The sequence below is a fragment of the Polypterus senegalus genome, chromosome 11 (genome assembly GCF_016835505.1).
Source record: "Polypterus senegalus isolate Bchr_013 chromosome 11, ASM1683550v1, whole genome shotgun sequence".
Lineage (NCBI taxonomy): Eukaryota > Metazoa > Chordata > Cladistia > Polypteriformes > Polypteridae > Polypterus > Polypterus senegalus.
Window position 1 is genome coordinate 9927252 of NC_053164.1, and position 19626 is coordinate 9946877.

The 19626-nt window shown below is 43.8% G+C and overlaps 1 protein-coding gene across 1 annotated transcript in view; it reads right to left on the reverse strand.

Moving 5' to 3' along the window:
- Nucleotides 1–19626, reverse strand: part of prkd2 (protein kinase D2) — a 187628-nt gene that overhangs the window by 38386 nt on the left and 129616 nt on the right. Inside the window, exons 5-10 of the mRNA XM_039768040.1 lie at nt 16633–16828; nt 15915–15992; nt 9741–9894; nt 9479–9596; nt 2101–2178; nt 584–848 (exon numbers count right to left, since the gene is read on the reverse strand). Of these exons, the coding sequence (XP_039623974.1) occupies nt 584–848; nt 2101–2178; nt 9479–9596; nt 9741–9894; nt 15915–15992; nt 16633–16828 (889 nt within the window). The remainder of the gene's footprint in view (nt 1–583; nt 849–2100; nt 2179–9478; nt 9597–9740; nt 9895–15914; nt 15993–16632; nt 16829–19626) is intronic.

Below are 19626 nucleotides of genomic sequence, written 5' to 3' on the forward strand. Positions count from 1 at the left end.
TAGATAGATAGATAGATAGATAGATATTTATTAATCCAAAAGGAATTTGCAGAGTTACAGTAACATACATAAAAAGTCACAGGTCAACACATAAGAAGAACTAGGTTAGATTTTCCATATTGGGCCCAACAATAGTACAATTGTGTGTGTGTGTGTGTGTGTGTGTGTGTGTGTGTGTGTGTAAGATAGATAGATAGATAGATAGATAGATAGATAGATAGATAGATAGATAGATAGATAGATAGATAGATAAACTATAAAATAGCTCTGTAATATCTCTAGTATTTAACTTTCTATTACCTAGTTTCTATTATATTTACTGTATGTTTTATAAAGCACCTTTCAAATCTATCAATATATAACTATAAAGGTACATAAGGCACTATATAGTTGATAGAGAGATACAAAAGACAGCATATAACAGACACCTAAGAAAGGTGCTACACAATACCTACAACACATAGATAAATATGAACTGTTCTTTATAAATGACAGGTAGATGACAAAGTGATATAATAGACGGATATTCATCACCCCAGTATGACTCTGTTTTTAGGCCTCTTCTCCAAATGCACTAACTTACTGCGTGGGATGTGTCCCGTAGAGGTGGGTTGATCCTGAATGATGATTGGCATAAGAGCCTGACGAATGGTGCTCTCCCAAGCCTTGGCCACCTCCACGTCCACTGCCAAGTAATTATTTGAAACATCTCTGGAAGAAGCTACTTCACCCACAAAGTAGCGGACATTGGCTGTTACAATCTCAAAGCAGTGGGGATTTGTGCCTGCAGGAATAAGGCTGAAGTCTTGGGCAGGTTGAATTTGAAGAATTTCTGAGAGAGGGAGCTCCTGTATGGCAAAAAAAATGCAGAATATCTTTAGTAGTTACTGATAAAAGAACCACATATGAGATGTACAGTATAAGGGTGTTGTTCCGTATGTTTATTTCACACAAATTAAAACAGTATTTGGTGATTCTAAATTGTCCCTAGTGTGTGCTTGGTGTGTGTGTGTGTGTGTGTGCCCCCTGTGGTGGGCTGGCGTCCTGCCCAGGGTTTGTTTCCTGCTTTGCGCCCTGTATGGGCTGGGATTGGCTCCAGCAGACACCCATGACCCTGTAGTTAGGATATAGCGGGTTGGATAATGGATGGATGGATGGCCTTGCATATGCGCAAAAACAGTTTTTATGCACAACAAAATGTATGACATGTATGTATGTATAGAGTAAATTGAATTTTGTGAAGTGGGTCTGTACCTCTTTATGAATCTTCATGGGGGATCCCAACCAAACCTTCTCTCTGACTGAGAGTGGACACATCGTGGCACATGAAGCTTCATAGGGCCCCCTTCTCCATTTATATGAACGACACTGTATTGTCATGAACAGCATAATTTGGTTTAACTTAAAGCACTGGTGGGCGCCACAGTGGCGCAGTGGTAGCGCTGCTGCTTCACAGTTAGGAGACCTGAGATTTGCATCCCGGGTCCTCCCTGCGTGGAGTTTGCATGTTCTCCCCGTGTCTGCGTGGGTTTCCTCCCACAGTCCAAAGACATGCAGGTGAGGTGCATTGGCGATCCTAAATTGTCTCTAGTGTGTGCTTGGTGTGTGTGTGCCCTGCGGTGGGCTGGCACCCTGCCCGGGGTTTGTTTCCTGACTTGCGCCCTGTGTTGGCTGGGATTGGCTCCAGCAGACCCCCATGACTCTGTAGTTAGGATATAGCGGGTTGGATAATGGATGGATTAAAGCACTGGTATATTCAATTTCCTATCATTATACAGTGCATATCATTTAAAAGCACTCATGTACACAACATACATTATATAAAAGTTAAAGACAGAATGCGGCACTGTACACAAAATGTACTGCCTAGACGGCCACAACAAAAGTTCTCCCCAACTGTGACTGACTGACTGCCTCCATTCTTGTTGCCATAATTCTTTATGCTAACATCCAATCTCCCCCTCGCCCTCCCCTTCCTCTTACTGACTGTCTGTCTGTCTGTCTGTCTGTCCTCTCCCTCTCTCTGTCCGGTCTGTCTGTCTGTCAGATGCCGACATGTTCTTTTCTTTTAGTGCAGCACAGCAGTTGTCATCTGCATACCTTGTAATACTTGGTGGTTGTGTCATTCTGGAAGAGGATGATGCACTTGCTGTCGAGTCTCCAGTAGTGTCGCTTCCTCTGCAGAGAAAAATCCAGGTGTTACGAGGAAAGGGGAAGCAGAAGAGGATTAAAAACAAAAAAGAGAGAAAAAAAAATGAGCAACAAAAGCAGTAGGGGTCTGATGGTAAGAAAAATAAGAATATAAAATCCACAAAGATTGTCATAGCAATACCCACCAACTTGAGCACAAAATCATTTTCAGCGAGTATGTGTATCACAGTGCACTCTTATCAGTATGTGTTTATAAACTCCGTGGCAACTTTATTAGGTACACCTGTTCACATAAATATCTAATCAGCCAATCACATGATAGCAACTCAATGCATTTCATCAGAATGGGGAAGACAGGGGACTGAAGTGACTTTAAACGTGGCATGGCTGGTGGTGCTGATCTACTGGGAATTTCACACACAACCATCTCTAGGGTTTACAGAGAATGGGCCGAAAAACAGAAAATATCCAGTTAATGGCAGTTCAAAGGTCAGAGGAGAATGGCCAGACTGGTCTGAGCTGATGGAAAGGCAACAGGAACTGAAATAAGCACTCATTACAACTGAGGTGTGCAGAAGAGCATCTCTGAACACACAACACGTCAGACCTTAAAGGAGGTGGGCTACAGCAGTAAGAGACCACACTGGGTGACACTCCTGTCAGCTAAGAACAGGAAACTGAGGCTACAATTCTCACGGGCTCACCAAAATGGGACAATAGAAGATTTGAAAAACATTGCCTGATCTGATGAGCCTCGAATTCTGCTGCAACATTCAGATGGTAGGGTCAGAATTTGGCATCAACAACATAAAGTATGGATCTAGTTCAGGCTGGTGCTGGTGATGTAATGTGCAGGGGAAATTTTCTTGGCACACTTTGGGCCCCTTAGTACCAACTGAGAATCATTTAAATGGTACAGCCCACCTGAGTACTGTTGCTGATCATGTCCATCCCTTTATGACTGCTATCTTCTGATGGCTCCTTCTAGCAGGATAAGACGCCATGTCACAAAGCTCAGATCATCTCAAACTGTTTTTCTGAACATGACAATGAGTTCACTGGACTGAAATGGCCTCCACAGTCACCAGATCTCAATCCAGTAGATCACCTTTGGGATGTGGTGGGACAGGAGATTTGCATCATGGATGTGTAGCTGACAAATCTGCAGCAACCATGTGATGCTGTCATGTTAATATGGAGCAGTATCTTGTTGAAGAATTAGGGCAGTTCTGAAGGCAGCAGAGCCGGCCTTTGGACGAAGCGAACGAAGCGACCACTTCGGGCCCACAGCGCCCAAGGTTTTTTTTCCTGTGATGCGACGCTGCTGCGGTGGGACCAATTGAGCAACAGACTCCTTCACTCCAACCTCTATTACTAATTTTTTCATATATATATAATTCACGGGCAACATATTCCATCACCTAATTCCTCCAACTAATTGTCAGTGTGTTACGGTTGTCAGTGTCAAACAGAAATCCTCAAAAAGTAATGGTTGTAGATGCCGGGAAAACGCATTTCTGCAGCTCAGAATGCAGGAAATTGCTTGGCAGCCAGAGCTGCAGGGGTCGGTCCCCTTACGGGGCCCTCGGTATCAGTTTGCTTAGGGCCCGAAATTGTCTAGGGCCGGCTCTGAAGGCAGAAGGGGGTCCAACCAAGTACTAGCAAGGTGTACCTAATAAAGTGGCCAGTGAGTCTATACTGCCTTTTATCTAAGGCCTTTTAGGAAACACTGTGCAAATTATAGTCACTCTTCAGATCATATAGAGTGCCTTTTATTGCACACGATCTAAACCAGGGGTGCCCAAACGTTTTTGGCTTGCAAGCTACTTTTAAAATGACCAGGTCGAAATGATCTACCTACATTAAAAATTATATATATACTGTATATATTGTGGCGGACAGCCGGGTCCCATGCCCGGCAGGGACGCCCCTTCTACATCTGTTCCGGGGGAGCAACCATGGGCAGCTCAGTACCTCCCCTGGGACGCTTGGTGGCAGCCTCCCTGGCCGATGGTGATTCCCCAACTTCCTGCGGGGCTCCATTGGAGATAGAGTCCTCCACAGCCTGACTGGGGCCCAGGGAGGCCGCTAGGGGCAGCTTTCTGGTTTCAACAGCCTGGCTGGACGAATCTTCAGCCCCACCTGGAAGTGCAATTAGGACCAGGTGGTCAAGCACCTGGAACGCTTCCGGGTGGGCTATAAAAAGGGCCAGCCGCCACCAACACTCAATGGCCACAGTCAGGAGGAGGAGGACTACGCTTGAGGAGGAGTGGTGGAATAGTAGAAAGAGTGTTTTTGGAGGTATTTGTGCTTTGGGACTGTGTTGGGCTGTGTGGCACAAGGAAGACGTGAAGAAAATTAATAAACTTTGCATGTGCTTCTGCATCAGTCTGTGCCAGGTCGGGCACTTATATAGCGCCTTATTACACTATATCTATCTATCTACAGTGCATCCGGAAAGTATTCACAGCGCATGACTTTTTCCACATTTTGCTATGTTACAGCCTTATTCCAAAATGGATTAAATTCATTTTTTCCTCCGCATTCTACACACAACACCCCATAATGACAACATGAAAAAAGTTTACTTGAGGTTTTTGCAAATTTATTAAAAATAAAAAAAACTGAGAAAGCACATGTACATAAGTATTCACAGCCTTTGCCAAACTGAGCTCAGGTGCATCCTGTTTCCCCTGATCATCCTTGAGATGTTTCTGCAGCTTCATTGGAGTCCACCTGTGGTCAATTCAGTTGACTGGACATGATTTGGAAAGGCACACACCTGTCTATAGAAGGTCCCACAGTTGACAGTTCATGTCAGAGCACAAACAAAGCATGAAGTCAAAGAAATTGTCTGTAGACCTCTGAGACAGGATTGTCACGAGGCACAAATCTGGGGAAGGTTACAGAAAATTTTCTGCTGCTTTGAAGGTCCCAATGAGCAAAGTGGCCTCCATCATCCATAAGTGGAAGAAGTTCAAAACCACCAGGACTCTTCCTAGAGCTGGCCGGCCATCTAAACTGAGCGATCGGGGGAGAAGGACCTTAGTCAGGGAGGTGACCAAGAACCCGATGGTCACTTTGTCAGAGCTCCAGAGGTCCTCTGTGGAGAGAGGAGAACCTTGCAGAAGGACAACCATCTCTGCAGCAATCCACCAATCAGGCCTGTATGGTAGAGTGGCCAGACGGGAGCCACTCCTTAGTAAAAGGCACATGGCAGCCCGCCTGGAGTTTGCCAAAAGGCACCTGAAGGACTCTCAGACCATGAGAAACAAAATTCTCTGGTCTGATGAGACAAAGATTGAACTCTTTGGTGTGAATGCCAGGCGTCACGTTTGGAGGAAACCAGGCACCGCTCATCACCAGGCCAATACCATCCCTACAGTGAAGCATGGTGGTGGCAGCATCATGCTGTGGGGATGGAACTGGGAGACTAGTCAGGATAAAGGGAAAGATGACTGCAGCAATGTACAGAGACATCCTGGATGAAAACCTGCTCCAGAGCGCTCTTGACCGGGGCGACGGTTCATCTTTCAGCAGGACAACGACCCTAAGCACACAGCCAAGATGTCAAAGGAGTGACTTCAGGACAACTCTGTGAATGTCCTTGAGTGGCCCAGACTTGAATCCGATTGAACATCTCTGGAGAGATCTTAAAATGGCTGTGCACCGACGCTTCCCATCCAACCTGATGGAGCTTGAGAGGTGCTGCAAAGAGGAATGGGCAAACTGGCCAAGGATAGGTGTGCCAAGCTTGTGGCATCATATTCAAAAGACTTGAGGCTGGAATTGCTGCCAAAGGTGCATCGACAAAGTATTGAGCAAAGGCTGTGAATACTTATGTACATGGGATTTCTCAGTTTTTTATTTTTAATAAATTTGCAAAAACCTCAAGTAAACTTTTTCATGTTGTCATTATGGGGTGTTGTGTGTAGAATTCTGAGGAAAAAAATGAATTTAATCCATTTTGGAATAAGGCTGTAACATAACAAAATGTGGAAAAAGTGATGCACTGTGAATACTTTCTAGATGCACTGCATAAATATGTATATATATATATATATATATATATATATATATATATATATATATATATATATATATATATATATATATATATATATATATATATATACAGTGGTGTGAAAAACTATTTGCCCTTCCTGATTTCTTATTTTTTGCATGTTTGTCACACAAAATGTTTCTGATCATCAAACACATTTAACCATTAGTCAAATATAACACAAGTAAACACAAAATGCAGTTTTTAAATGATGGTTTTATTATTTAGGGAGAAAAAAAATCCAAACCTACATGGCCCTGTGTGAAAAAGTAATTGCCCCCTTGTTAAAAAATCACCAAACTGTGGTATATCACACCTGAGTTCAATTTCCGTAGCCACCCCCAGGCCTGATTACTGCCACCAGCTTTGGGACTCCAGCGAACCACAGTGAGAGCCATTATCCACAAATGGCAAAAACATGGAACAGTGGTGAACCTTCCCAGGAGTGGCCGGCCGACCAAAATTACCCCAAGAGCGCAGAGACGACTCATCTGAGAGGTCACAAAAGACCCCAGGACAACGTCTAAAGAACTGCCGGCCTCACTTGCCTCAATTAAGGTCAGTGTTCACGACTCCACCTTAAGAAAGAGACTGGGCAAAAACGGCCTGCATGGCAGATTTCCAGGACGCAAACCACTGTTAAGCAAAAAGAACATTAGGGCTCGTCTCAATATTGCTAAGAAACATCTCAATGATTGCCAAGACTTTTGGGAAAATACCTTGTGGACTGATGAGACAAAAGTTGAACTTTTTGGAAGGCAAATGTCCCTTTACATCTAGCGTAAAAGGAACACAGCATTTCAGAAAAAGAACATCATACCAACAGTAAAATATGGTGGTGGTAGTGTGATGGTCTGGGGTTGTTTTGCTGCTTCAGGACCTGGAAGGCTTGCTGTGATAGATGGAACCATGAATTCTACTGTCTACCAAAAAATCCTGAAGGAGAATGTCCGGCCATCTGTTCGTCAACTCAAGCTGAAGCGATCTTGGGTGCTGCAACAGGACAATGACCCAAAACACACCAGCAAATCCACATCTGAATGGCTGAAGAAAAACAAAATGAAGACTTTGGAGTGGCCTAGTCAAAGTCCTGACCTGAATCCAATTGAGATGCTATGGCATGACCTTAAAAAGGCGGTTTATGCTAGAAAACCCTCTAATAAAGCTGAATTACAACAATTCTGCAAAGATGAGTGGGCCAAAATTCCTCCAGAGCGCCGTAAAAGACTCATTGCAAGTTATCGCAAACGCTTGATGGCAGTTATTGCTGCTAAGGGTGGCCAACCAGTTATTAGGTTCAGGGGGCAATTACTTTTTCACACAGGGCCATGTAGGTTTGGATTTTTTTTTCTCCCTAAATAATAAAAACCATCATTTAAAAACTGCATTTTGTGTTTACTTGTGTTATATTTGACTAATGGTTAAATGTGTTTGATGATCAGAAACATTTTGTGTGACAAACATGCAAAAGAATAAGAAATCAGGAAGGGGGCAAATAGTTTTTCACACCACTGTATATATATGCAGTATATATATATATATATATATATATATATATATATATATATATATATATATATATATATATACTGAGTATACTTTATACATAAAATATATGTTCACGTACCTTGCATAACTGAATAACCCTTATGGCACAATAACAATTCAATACATTTATGGTCACTACAGTATTTGGATTTAATAATCTTCATGTGGGAAAAGGCTGACTCGCATAAATAAGTAGAGCTGAATAATGCAGTCAAGGAGGCAGCACATTTCCTCATGTTTGGCTACTTTTCCTCTGTCAGTAAGTTCTAGAACTGTCCATGATCCCCATACTTCAGCTGAATGTCATCCTGTAGTGTCAAAATCTTTTCCTCCACTGTAGACGAGTTTTAGGTGAAAAAGTGTTGCAATTTCTGATGCGAGTGAATCGCCCTCAACATCTTCCCTAAATGGATGGCACTTAAATGTAGCGATTGGCTCAAGTAAAGCTCAAAGTCTGAGAGACAATTTTCAATCTGCTCCGTGTAGCGAATGCTGTCAAGTTGTGCACACGCCTTCCATTGCGTCTGCAGCTCTGACGCGAGGTTTTGGATGTTCCCCAAATCAAGGTGGGGAAAAATTACAGCTGTCCGATTAACTGCAATTTTAGTTCCCTCTCCTTTCTCTTTCTCAGATCGCTTTTCGGAAAGGAACTCAGTTTCATAGTTTTTATGAACAGTTCTAAAGTGCCTTTCCACATTTTCCTTCTTTGAAATAGCAATGATTGATTGACAGATCAGACAAACGCACTTCGATTGTGACATTGTGAGAGAAAAAAATCCTCTTCTGATTCCACGTCCAGCCCATAAACAATAATTTTTTTTTTAATCCCTTCTTTACTCTATATAAATTGGAAGGCTAACTAGATCACAGCCGGAGTTTTACAGTAGCTCGCGTGTTTGATCACGCATTTGAGATGACCAGTGTGTTAGAAGAAAAGAGATCTCAGACTGGCCGCCCTGTATTTCAATCAAGTGGCAAATGCCTTAGGGAGGATATATGATAGACTAACATTTTGAATGTAACGCGATCTACCTGCACTATCTTTGTGATCTACCGGTCGATCACGATTGCCGCATTGGGCACCCCTGATCTAAACTCTCTAAAAGCACCGCACATCAGCTCCATAAAGTCACAGCAGTCACACTATTGACTTCATATAGCGCCTTTCATAATGCACGCTATCTAAGCTGGCAGAAAGTACAACACAATTTAATGTGTATTTTTCACAGTGCCCCCTATGTGAGGAAATGCCATACAAATCAACACACTTATTTTAATAAAAATGTGTATACTGTACACTACCTAAACGATCAAGGAAGAAGTGAACATTTACTTTATACTGATTTTTATTCTATTGAAAAATGCTAAAGCAATCAGTAAATGTATAATTTATATTTATAATGTGTACTTAAAGTGCTCTACAAATCAACATGTGCTTTGTACACAACTTTCCACCACCGTGCATTCTTCAAATCAACCTAGTTCTTCAATATAGCGTCTCTTATAGAGCACAGTATCTATTATAATGTGCCAGTTTGGCTAATATAGAAGTTTTCACAGTGCATTGTGTGAGAAAATTCTATCCAAAAAAAAAAAAATCTGTTTTAATTCTGTATAGCGCCTTTTCTGGTCTTTGTTTTCCCCACAATTTTCACAGAGCCATTGACCAGTATGGCGCCCATGCGTCCAGCGTCACTCAGCATCTTCTTTGCTTACCAGAGTGTCCTTATTGGTGTAGTGGACCATCCAGCCCTCTTTAATGGTGGTACTGGACTTGCGTGTGGTCTGTCGGACTGACTGCACCACTCTCATCAGGGGGATGTAGCCCACGGAGCTGAACAAGAGACAGAGACAGCAGAGCACAAGTTCACAATTTGCACTACGCAAAGTTGCACTCCACACGGGGCAGTCAGTTCAGTCCAGCCCTCACGAGGGGCCCATCCACACCTTGCCCACCCCTTTCGATCCCCCTCAGTACCTTTGGGCTCCACCTTCTCCATCCTGTGGGAAGCTGTTTTCGGAGTGAGATCCAGGGATAATGCCAGAATCGTCAGAATCATCCATCAGGGAAGACTTGTCTGGGTCAGTGTACTCCATCGGCTCGTCTGGGTCTGGGCAGGGGCTCAGCAGATCTGCGGGTGGGCACACATTTAAATGTTAGTATACACTTCCTTCAAATAAAAAGACAGAGAAGTAATGGTGAAAAGAAAAGCTGCTCGTCCTCGGCCTGACTACAGCGAGTCTGGTTAACAAGGGGAGTGCTGGTCATTAAAGGAAGTCAGTCCACTGCCCAGTTCTCCGAAATCCCATCAATGCACTTCCTCCAGGTGCGAGTCAGGCTATAGCTAGTGTGTCAGATGGAATGTGGGAATCAGCTATGGCGGTCATGCCAACTCCATCTCAGGCTGCACACACCCAAACACACACACACTGGGGTCAATATAGCAAACTGATGGCATTGGCCTGTAGGTCCATCTATACAGTCAGAAGATGCAAACACCCCAGCAAGAGTTGTGTGCTGGCAACAGCAGCCATTAAGCCAACATGCAGCTTGACATTGCTTGACATGCAACGTGTCCCTCCATCTGTGGAGTTTGTCCCTCAGTGATGTGAGCTGAGTAAGCTTCTAGCGATTTAAATCTCAGCAAGCCAGATTTCCTAACGTTTACACAGGGCCTTTCCAGTATCAGCAGTTTTCTGAAGTGCTTTCAAAGTTCACCTTTAGAGTGTAATTTCAAACATTCAACCATTCAGTATCAGCGCTAGAAGGTGTGATGGACGGCCGGCATTTCAGTCTGGCCGGGACGTCCCTCAACTGAAAGAAAGAGACTTTTTAGGGTACTACATCCCCCGGGATGCTAGATGGCATCTCCTCTGGACGGAAATGTTTCCCCGGATTCCTGAAGGGCAGCATGGGACATGGAGTCCGTCTCTTCAGCCCTGTTGGCTTCTATGGGTGCCGCCAGGGGGACTATTACGGTGACACTAACCCGGAAGTAGTTCAGAGTCACGAGGATGGAAACTGGCAGTACTACTTATTTGAAGAAGGCATTTGAACGGGAGAAGGAACACTTCCGGGTCATGGACTTTAAAACGACTATGGAAAACCCAGCAGATTGGGCTGGAGTTGGGTGGTAGAGGAACGGAGCTGCTGGGACTGGAGGATTGGTTATTGTGATTATTGGTATTATTATTGATTTGCTGAATTGTGGAGCGTGCACTTTATTCAAGAATATTATCAAAGAATCTTCTTGGTGCTTTTAAACGTGTGTCCTGGACGTCTGTCTGGTGGGTTCAACGGGGCAGCAGCGCCTCCAGCGTCCACAAAGGTTATGGGGCAGCAATGGCTGCAAAGGAGGAAAAACTCTTGGCCGGGATGCCAGTCCATAAAAGCTCACTGGCATTGAGCTGATTTTGACGGGTCCATCAGCCTAAACTGCATGTCTCAGAGATCACAAGAGTGCCCAGAAGAAATGTCAAATAGACACGCACGGGGTACAGACAAGCGCTACACAGACCACGTCAGCTGATTTTCAATCTGTATTTTATATAGTGCCTTACACAGAATGCAGCATAAACTGTGCACTTTTTACAATGCGTCCGACTGAATTTTATATCGGGCCTTTCATGGACTGCAGCACCATTAGGAACTCCCTACACTACGTCAGTCTATATTTTATATAGTGCCTTTTACAGAATGCAACACTACTGTGCACTTTATAAATGACGCAGTCTATATTTTATATGGTGCCTCTGATGGAAAGCAGCATCACTGCGCCTTTCACATAATACAACACACTGGGCACTTTTTACATTCAGTCAGGCTGTACTTTATATGGTGCCCTCCATGGAATGCACAACCACTGCACACTTTTTACACCAGGCCTATTATTATTATTGTCAATATCATATAATAATAATAATAATAATAATAATAATAATAATAATAATAATAATAATAATAATCCATATATATAATTCACTAAGGCAAGACAACCATGGAAAGCACGCCGGAAGGGGCGTGGACTCACTGAGCCACGACAAGTAAGACACCTATGGCGCACGCAGAAGGAGCCACGCCCACCAACTCCTGGCACCTCCGAGCCACGCTGACTGTTCATAGAGGCATGTTTCTCGAGGAGGTGAGTCGCCATATGCAGCGTGTAAAACGGTTTGTGAGGGGTATCCCATGGGATCCATAAAACAATCCTTTCCAACTGAGGTTAAAACACAATGAAGTAAGCAGTCTTTAAAAACCGAGTTTTCGGTTACGACGCACGACCGCATGCACCATAGCAAACTGTTTTACTGTGTTGGTTCGTTCCGTGCATTGTTACAATGTTGCTTTTCTTGCTGATTTATTACATTACCGATTTTCAAATGTTAAATTTCTCCCTGTGCTTAAAAATCATTAAAAAACCGGCCTGATTATGCAGCGTATGGTATGCCGCGGGTTGGCTAGTAATAATAATATTAACAATAATAATATTTCTTATTTGGCAGTCACTTTTATCTAAGGTCACTTACTATATTTGAGAGATATAATTGGTTACATTTCTTTTGTTTTTCCTATTGGAGCCCAGGCGGGTGAAGTGACTTGCTCAGGGTCACACAGTGTCAGCAGTAGGGATCTGAAACCCCAACATCAGGGTGTGAAGTGCAGCCATGCAGCACACTGTGCACTTGTTACATTAAATCAGCCTGTGTTTTATATAATGCCATTCATGGAATGCAGCACCACTGCACACCTATTATATAAATGTCAGTGCATAATTTATATGGTGCCTTTCATGAAACGCAGCAGACTGTGCACTTTTTACATTCAGTCGGGCTGAACTTTATATAGTGCCCTCCATGGAATACACGACTACTCTACACTTTTTACACAAGGACTATTACTATTATCATCGTCATCCTCTTATTTGGCTGACACTTTCATCCAAGGCCACTTACAACATTTGAGAGATATAATTGGTTACATTTCTTTTGTTTTTCCACCTGGAGTAGCGGCAGGTGAATTGACTCGCTCAGGGTCACACAGTGTCAGTAGTAGGATCTCAACCCACAACATCAGGGTTTGAAGTGCAAAGCCATAAACACTGTGCTATGTAGTGCCTGAAAATAGTTTTATATGCTATGCACACCTCTTTATATAGTGTCTTTCACGGAATGCAGCACCACTTTGCATTTATGTTTACATTCTGACAGTTTGTAATTTAGATATTGCCGTTAGAGGAATGCAGCACCACTGTGCGCTTTTTGCATTTGGTCATTTTTTTAATTTATATAGTACCTTTCATGGAAAGCAGCACTACCATTCACTTTTTATATTAAGTCAGTCTATATTTTATATGGAATGCAGCAGCAACACTGAACAATTTCTGTACTCAGTCTATATTTTATATGGTGTCTTCCATGGATTGCAGCACCACCATGCACTTTTTGCATTCAGTTTGCGGTTTATATAGTGCCTTTCATGGCATGCGGCACCACTGTACACCTTTTTATACAAACCGGATTCCAAAAAAGTTGGGACACTAAACAAATTGTGAATAAAAAACTGAATGCAATGATGTGGAGATGGCAAATGTCAATATTTTATTTGTAATAGAACGTAGATGACAGATCAAACGTTTAATCCGAGTAAATGTATCATTTTAAAGGGAAAAATATGTTGATTCAAAATTTCACGGTGTCAACAAATCCCAAAAAAGTTGGGACAAGTAGCAATAACAGGCTGGAAAAAGTAAATTTGAGCATAACAAAGAGCTGGAAGACCAAAAAACACTAATTAGGTCAATTGGCAACATGATTGGGTATAAAAAGAGCTTCTCAGAGTGGCAGTGTCTCTCAGAAGCCAAGACGGGTAGAGGATCACCAATTCCCACAATGTTGTGCAGAAAGATAGTGGAGCAATATCAGAAAGGGAAAAATTGCAAAGACTTTGCATCTATCATCATCAACTGTGCATAACATCATCCGAAGATTCAGAGAATCTGGAACAATCTCTGTGCGTAAGGGTCAAGGCCGTAAAACCATACTGGATGCCCGTGATCTCCGGGCCCTTAAACGACACTGCACCACAAACAGGAATGCTACTGTAAAGGAAATCACAGAATGGGCTCAGGAATACTTCCAGAAACCATTGTCAGTGAACACAATCCACCGTGCCATCCGCCGTTGCCAGCTGAAACTCTACAGTGCAAAGAAGAAGCCATTTCTAAGCAAGATCCACAAGCTCAGGCGTGTCACTGGGCCAGGGATCATTTAAAATGGAGTGTGGCAAAATGGAAGACTGTTCTGTGGTCAGGCGAGTCACGATTCAAGTTCTTTTGGAAATCTGGGACGCCATGTCATCCGGACCAAAGAGGACAAGGACAACCCAAGTTGTTATCAACGCTCAGTTCAGAAGCCTGCATCTCTGATGGTATGGGGTTGCATGAGTGCGTGTGGCATGGGCAGCTTGCATGTCTGGAAAGGCACCATCAATGCAGAAAAATATATTCAGGTTCTAGAACAACATATGCTCCCATCCAGACATCATCTCTTTCAGGGAAGACCCTGCATTTTTCAACAAGATAATGCCAGACCACATTCTGCATCAATCACAACATCATGGCTGCGTAGGAGAAGGATCCGGGTACTGAAATGGCCAGTCTGCAGTCCAGATCTTTCACCTATAGAGAACATTTGGCGCATCATAAAGAGGAAGGTGCGACAAAGAAGGCCCAAGACGATTGAACAGTTAGAGGCCTGTATTAGACAAGAATGGGAGAGCATTCCTATTTCTAAACTTGAGAAACTGGTCTCCTCGGTCCCCAGACGTCTGTTGAGTGTTGTAAGAAGAAGGGGAGATGCCACACAGTGGTGACAATGGCCTTGTCCCAACTTTTTTGGGATTTGTTGACACCATGAAATTCTGAATCAACATATTTTTCCCTTAAAATGATACATTTTCTCAGTTTAAACTTTTGTTCCGTGATTTATGTTCTATTCTGAATAAAATATTAGAAGTTGGCACATCCACATCATTGCATTCAGTTTTTATTCACGATTTGTACAGTGTCCCAACTTTTTTGGAATCCGGTTTGTATAAACGTCAGTGTATATTTTATATGGTGCCTTTCATGAAATGCAGCACACTGTGCACTTTTTACATTGAGTCAGCCTGTGTTTTATATGGCGCCTTTGACAGAACGGAGGACCACAAACAACTTTGAACTGAAAATGTTCTGTGGGGTGCACCATTGTGTTATGATGTGTGAGACTGCGCTGCTAATTACTGTGCTGTCTGCTGTTCAGACTTATCAAGCTCCCTTTCATTTAGTGCCCCTGAAGGAACCCATCATTTCATGTCTTGCTTGTGTATTTCAGACACATTTTAAAAGCGGAGCGGCACCGTAAATAGCCCTGCTGCCTCCCAGGTTCCATCTCCAGAAGTTGTCCGTATGGAGTCTGTATGTTCTTCCAGTATCTACATAGATTTCCTTTGGGTACCCTACTATTCCTCCCCACATTCCCCCTTAAAGAGGTGGGTGGTTAGTTTAATGGGAGATTCCATATCATCTCATTTTGAGAGAGTGTTTCTTAATGGAAATTAATGGCTAATCTGTGCCTAGTCTCTGATGCTGCCAGGGGAGGCTCCTTTAGGAAGGTTTCAGAACATTCTGCTCTATTTTCTAAGCCTTTAAAATGCTCTCCCACTCTCCAGTGTGCCACTCAGCTGCCCCACTTGACACTTGCTTCTATACATTTTTCTTATAATTTGAACTCTGCCATCCTAACAGACCACCAGCCTGTGCCCTTACTTTTTACCCCTTATGCCAGTCTGTTTAAGAGACTCCCACAGCATGTGCTGACCTAACTCAGTGGCTTACATGGAAATACTCTTTCTCTACTAGGACTGCAGTTCTCTCTGTGACCACACGAGGGCAGACTCGATCCAAGCCCCTACAAATGTAAGCTCTGACTACGTCAAAAATCAACGAATCCCGAGTCAGCTGAGTGGCCTCCTTCAACAAGACCTTAGTGCGGATTGTGGTGGGCCCGGTATGTGTTATGTAGGGTGGTGGGGCTTTCTGTGCCCCATGCCAAATGTGAGTAATCCCCAGAATAAAATAAAGATGGTGAGCCAAACCCACTCATAGCACACCTCCATTGATGATGGTCTCCCCGAGGCAGTCGTTGGGAACTTTAGCAGCACAGCGCTTGTGGCAGTTAAACTTGCAATCTGAAACGAAAAACAAAGAGAAACAAGTAAAGAAAATGGTAGAGGACATTGTCACCTTAAGGTATGTGTAGCCCAAGTGTCCGACATTCTGATGGGACAGGACAAGAAGACAGACTTCTAGAGGGCCAGCTGACATCTGGTTACCTCTGAATCAGCCCCAGCATGCACCTCAGCCATATAGAATCTCAAAGTAACACACACACACTTTATGAGGATGCAGGAGCGTGAGGTCCACATGGATGATGATGATGATGATGATGATGACCTTCCTCGGAGTTATACGCTGGCATCACTTGATCATCACAAAACTAACCCAACCATACCTCCATCAAAATTGTGCTGGTCTCATCTTCTAGCTGTGCTCTGCCGAATTGCACTAAGCATTCTGGGATATCACAGGCTCATTGAACTTGATACCGGCTAACCTGAACACTACATGCTGTACACGGGGTAATTCAGATAGCATGGGTGTTCTGTAGGTGGGTTTTTGACTCTGTACCTCACCTCCTCTTCCTCCCAAACCTAGGGAGAAGGCTATTATGGAATGGGTGACGCGATAATACATACCACCATACTGTGGACCCCCTAAAGCAAAACCCGAGTTAAGATCAAGCTCTGCATTCTTGGGGTGCCGACTTACCTTTGCACTGCAAGCCTTGCCTAAAGAGCCCTTTGAGCAGCTTCTTGCAAAACTGGCAGACGGTGGGCCGGGTGTAGGAGTGGATGACAAACGTGTGGGGTACCTTGACTTTGGAAAGCAGCATCTTGTCCAGTTGAATGGGGCGGCCCGAGTAAAGCCGACGCGTAGAGTTCCCCACATCACTGTGCGACAGAGACTGGAAGAGAGAAAAGGTGAAGGATGTTACAAAAATACACAGTAGGGGGCGCTATATAAGAAGAGCTCAACGGAGGGTTAATAGGATAAGCACTCTGGTGTGAACGGCTGCGTCACGCTGAGGTGAAGTATGCAAAACTGAGCCACCATAGAACCCTCGGTTCATACCAGTATAAAACACACTTGTTGTCTAAACGGGACTCAACAGAATGTGCGTTTCATAATATAATTGCTATTTTGTTTGCACACCTAATATAACATTCTCCGCAATGTTCGAGCCTTAAGCCTTCCAAATGATGCAGTCACACTCGGCTCTGTGAAGCAGTTTATAGTGCGGCACTTCGGACCTGAATGAGAGCACCGGAAGTCTGCCAAGGACTCTACCGATCAACTGTATATAGCGCCTTTTACCAGCAGCAGCACAACATGGAGGTTTTATAAAATGGATCAGCATGCTGCAAGTAGGAAAAGTTCACAGATGCACCAATACCTCTATCAAAAAACTTCATATAGCGCCTTTCATAGTAGGGCTGTAGAGTCGGAGACAATTTTGGGTACCTGGAGTCGGGGTCGGAGTCAGCAAAAATGTACCGACTCCGACTCCTAATAAATTTAGATTGTAATGGAAAAAAATAAAGTTTATGATGTCCCATTTCACAGACGACAGTCTTAATTAAGTACTTCTCTGATGTAAGAATAAAGCTCAGTGCGTAGTTGTGTTACTACCAGTGTGAAGTTCAGCTGAGCTATTATACAATCTGACATTCACATATTGTAATCTAAATTATGGTACATTACAAAAAGCGTTTTCATGTTATTTCAGATATAAAGTGTTTAACAAGTTAATATGAGTGTAAACAAGTGTAAAGATGTAGGTGGAGGTGTGCGCTATGGCCTGATGTGTGTTTAGGGGTTCTTGTCTTTTGTTTAAACTGGCCATTACGTTAGAGAGAGTCAGCTTTCTAGCCAGTAGTTCTGTGGTTAAATGACGTGTAATGTTGCCTTCCTTCAATCAACATGGAAAATACATTAGCATATAAAATACAGAGCATTCCCTGGCCACAACTCGGGATCCCTGTTGGCAACACCCTAGGCAGACACGCGATCCAGTCTCATCCTCTGGAAATGACCCTCTATCTGCCGCAGCCAGGTGTTACGTGTGTGACTCCTTGGCCTGGTCCAAAAACTCGGGTCCCCAACAATGAGGATCTTACGAGCCGGATCACCCTCGGGGAAACGCGCCACATGGCCGTAGTGCCGTAACTGACGCTCCCTCACAATGCAAGTAATGTGCCTCATTCGGGACTCCATGAGCAACACAAAGTCAAACCAGTGGTACTCAAGGATTTTCCGGAGAGCCACAGTACCAAAGGAGTCCAGTCTTCATCTCAGGTCACTGGATAGCGTCCATGCCTCACAACCATATAGCAAGACAGGAAGCACCAGGACTCTAAAGACTTGGACCTTCGTCCTTTTGCAGATATCAGGAGCGCCACACACCCCTTTCGAGTGACCTCATGACCCCCCCATGCTCTCCCAATCCGTCTACTGACTTCATAGGAAGAGTCACCAGAGTCACATGAATGTCACTGCCGAGGTAAGTAAACCTCTCGACGAGGTCGACACTCTCTCCGCAAACAGACACACTGCTGATGGCCGTGCCCAAGAGGTCATCGAAGGCCTGGCTCTTGGTTTTTATCAGGACGCTCACAAGCCCAGACACTCAGACCCCTCACTCAGCAGCAAGTCCTAGTGCATAGAGTTGTTGGATCAGCTGGTTAGGTATGATGGCATTAAATGCAGAGCTGTAGTCAATGAAGAGCATCCTAACATAGGTGTTGGGCTTTTCCAGGTGCAAGAGGGCAGCATGTAGAGCCACACAGATGGTGTCCTCAGTTGATTTGATAGGCAAACTGGTGTTGGTCTAGATCAGCTGGGATGAAGGCTTTGATGTGGGTGATTACCAGTCGTTCAAAGTACTTTGCGATGACAGGGGTGAGAGCGACTGGTCGATAGTCATTAAGACAGGTTTTTTGGGAACAGGCACAATGGTTGCGGATTTCATACACAATGGGACTACACCTGAGGAGAGAGAGAGGTTGAATACGTGTGGAAATACCTCCGCTAATAGGTCAGCCAAGGCCTGGAGCACACGTCCTTGCACATTATCAGGACCTGCTGCCTTCCTTGTATTGATGTTTTCAAGTGCCCGCCGCACATCATGGATGTGTACGACCAAAGGCTGTGAGTCTCCGGTCAGCTTGAAGCTGGTTATTGTCCTCGACAAACCGTGCAAAGAAACTATTAAGTGCCTCTGTTGGGTTGGCATTGTTATTGGCCAGTGTGTATTGTATGTCATTTTTCTTTTAGTAATCCGTGATTAATCGAATGCTTTGCCACATCCGCTGTCAGTTTGAGTTACTGTCAGTCCTACTCAATCCGTTGTTTGTACATTAGTTTAGCAGACTTGATGCCCTTCTTGAGGTTGGCTCTGGCAGCTCTACAGGTTGAGGTGTCTCCTAATTTAAAGGCTTTATCCCTTTCCCTGAGCAGCTGTTTGACTTCACTATTCATCCATGGTTTCTCATTTGGGTCGACCTTAATCCATTTTTTTGACAGTGACATTGTCCACACAGTAATTAATTTATGACAGTACAGATGAAGTATACACTCACCTAAAGGATTATTAGGAACAGCTGTTCAATTTCTCATTAATGCAATTATCTAATCAACCAATCACATGGCAGTTGCTTCAATGCATTTAGGGGTGTGGTCCTGGTCAAGACAATCTCCTGAACT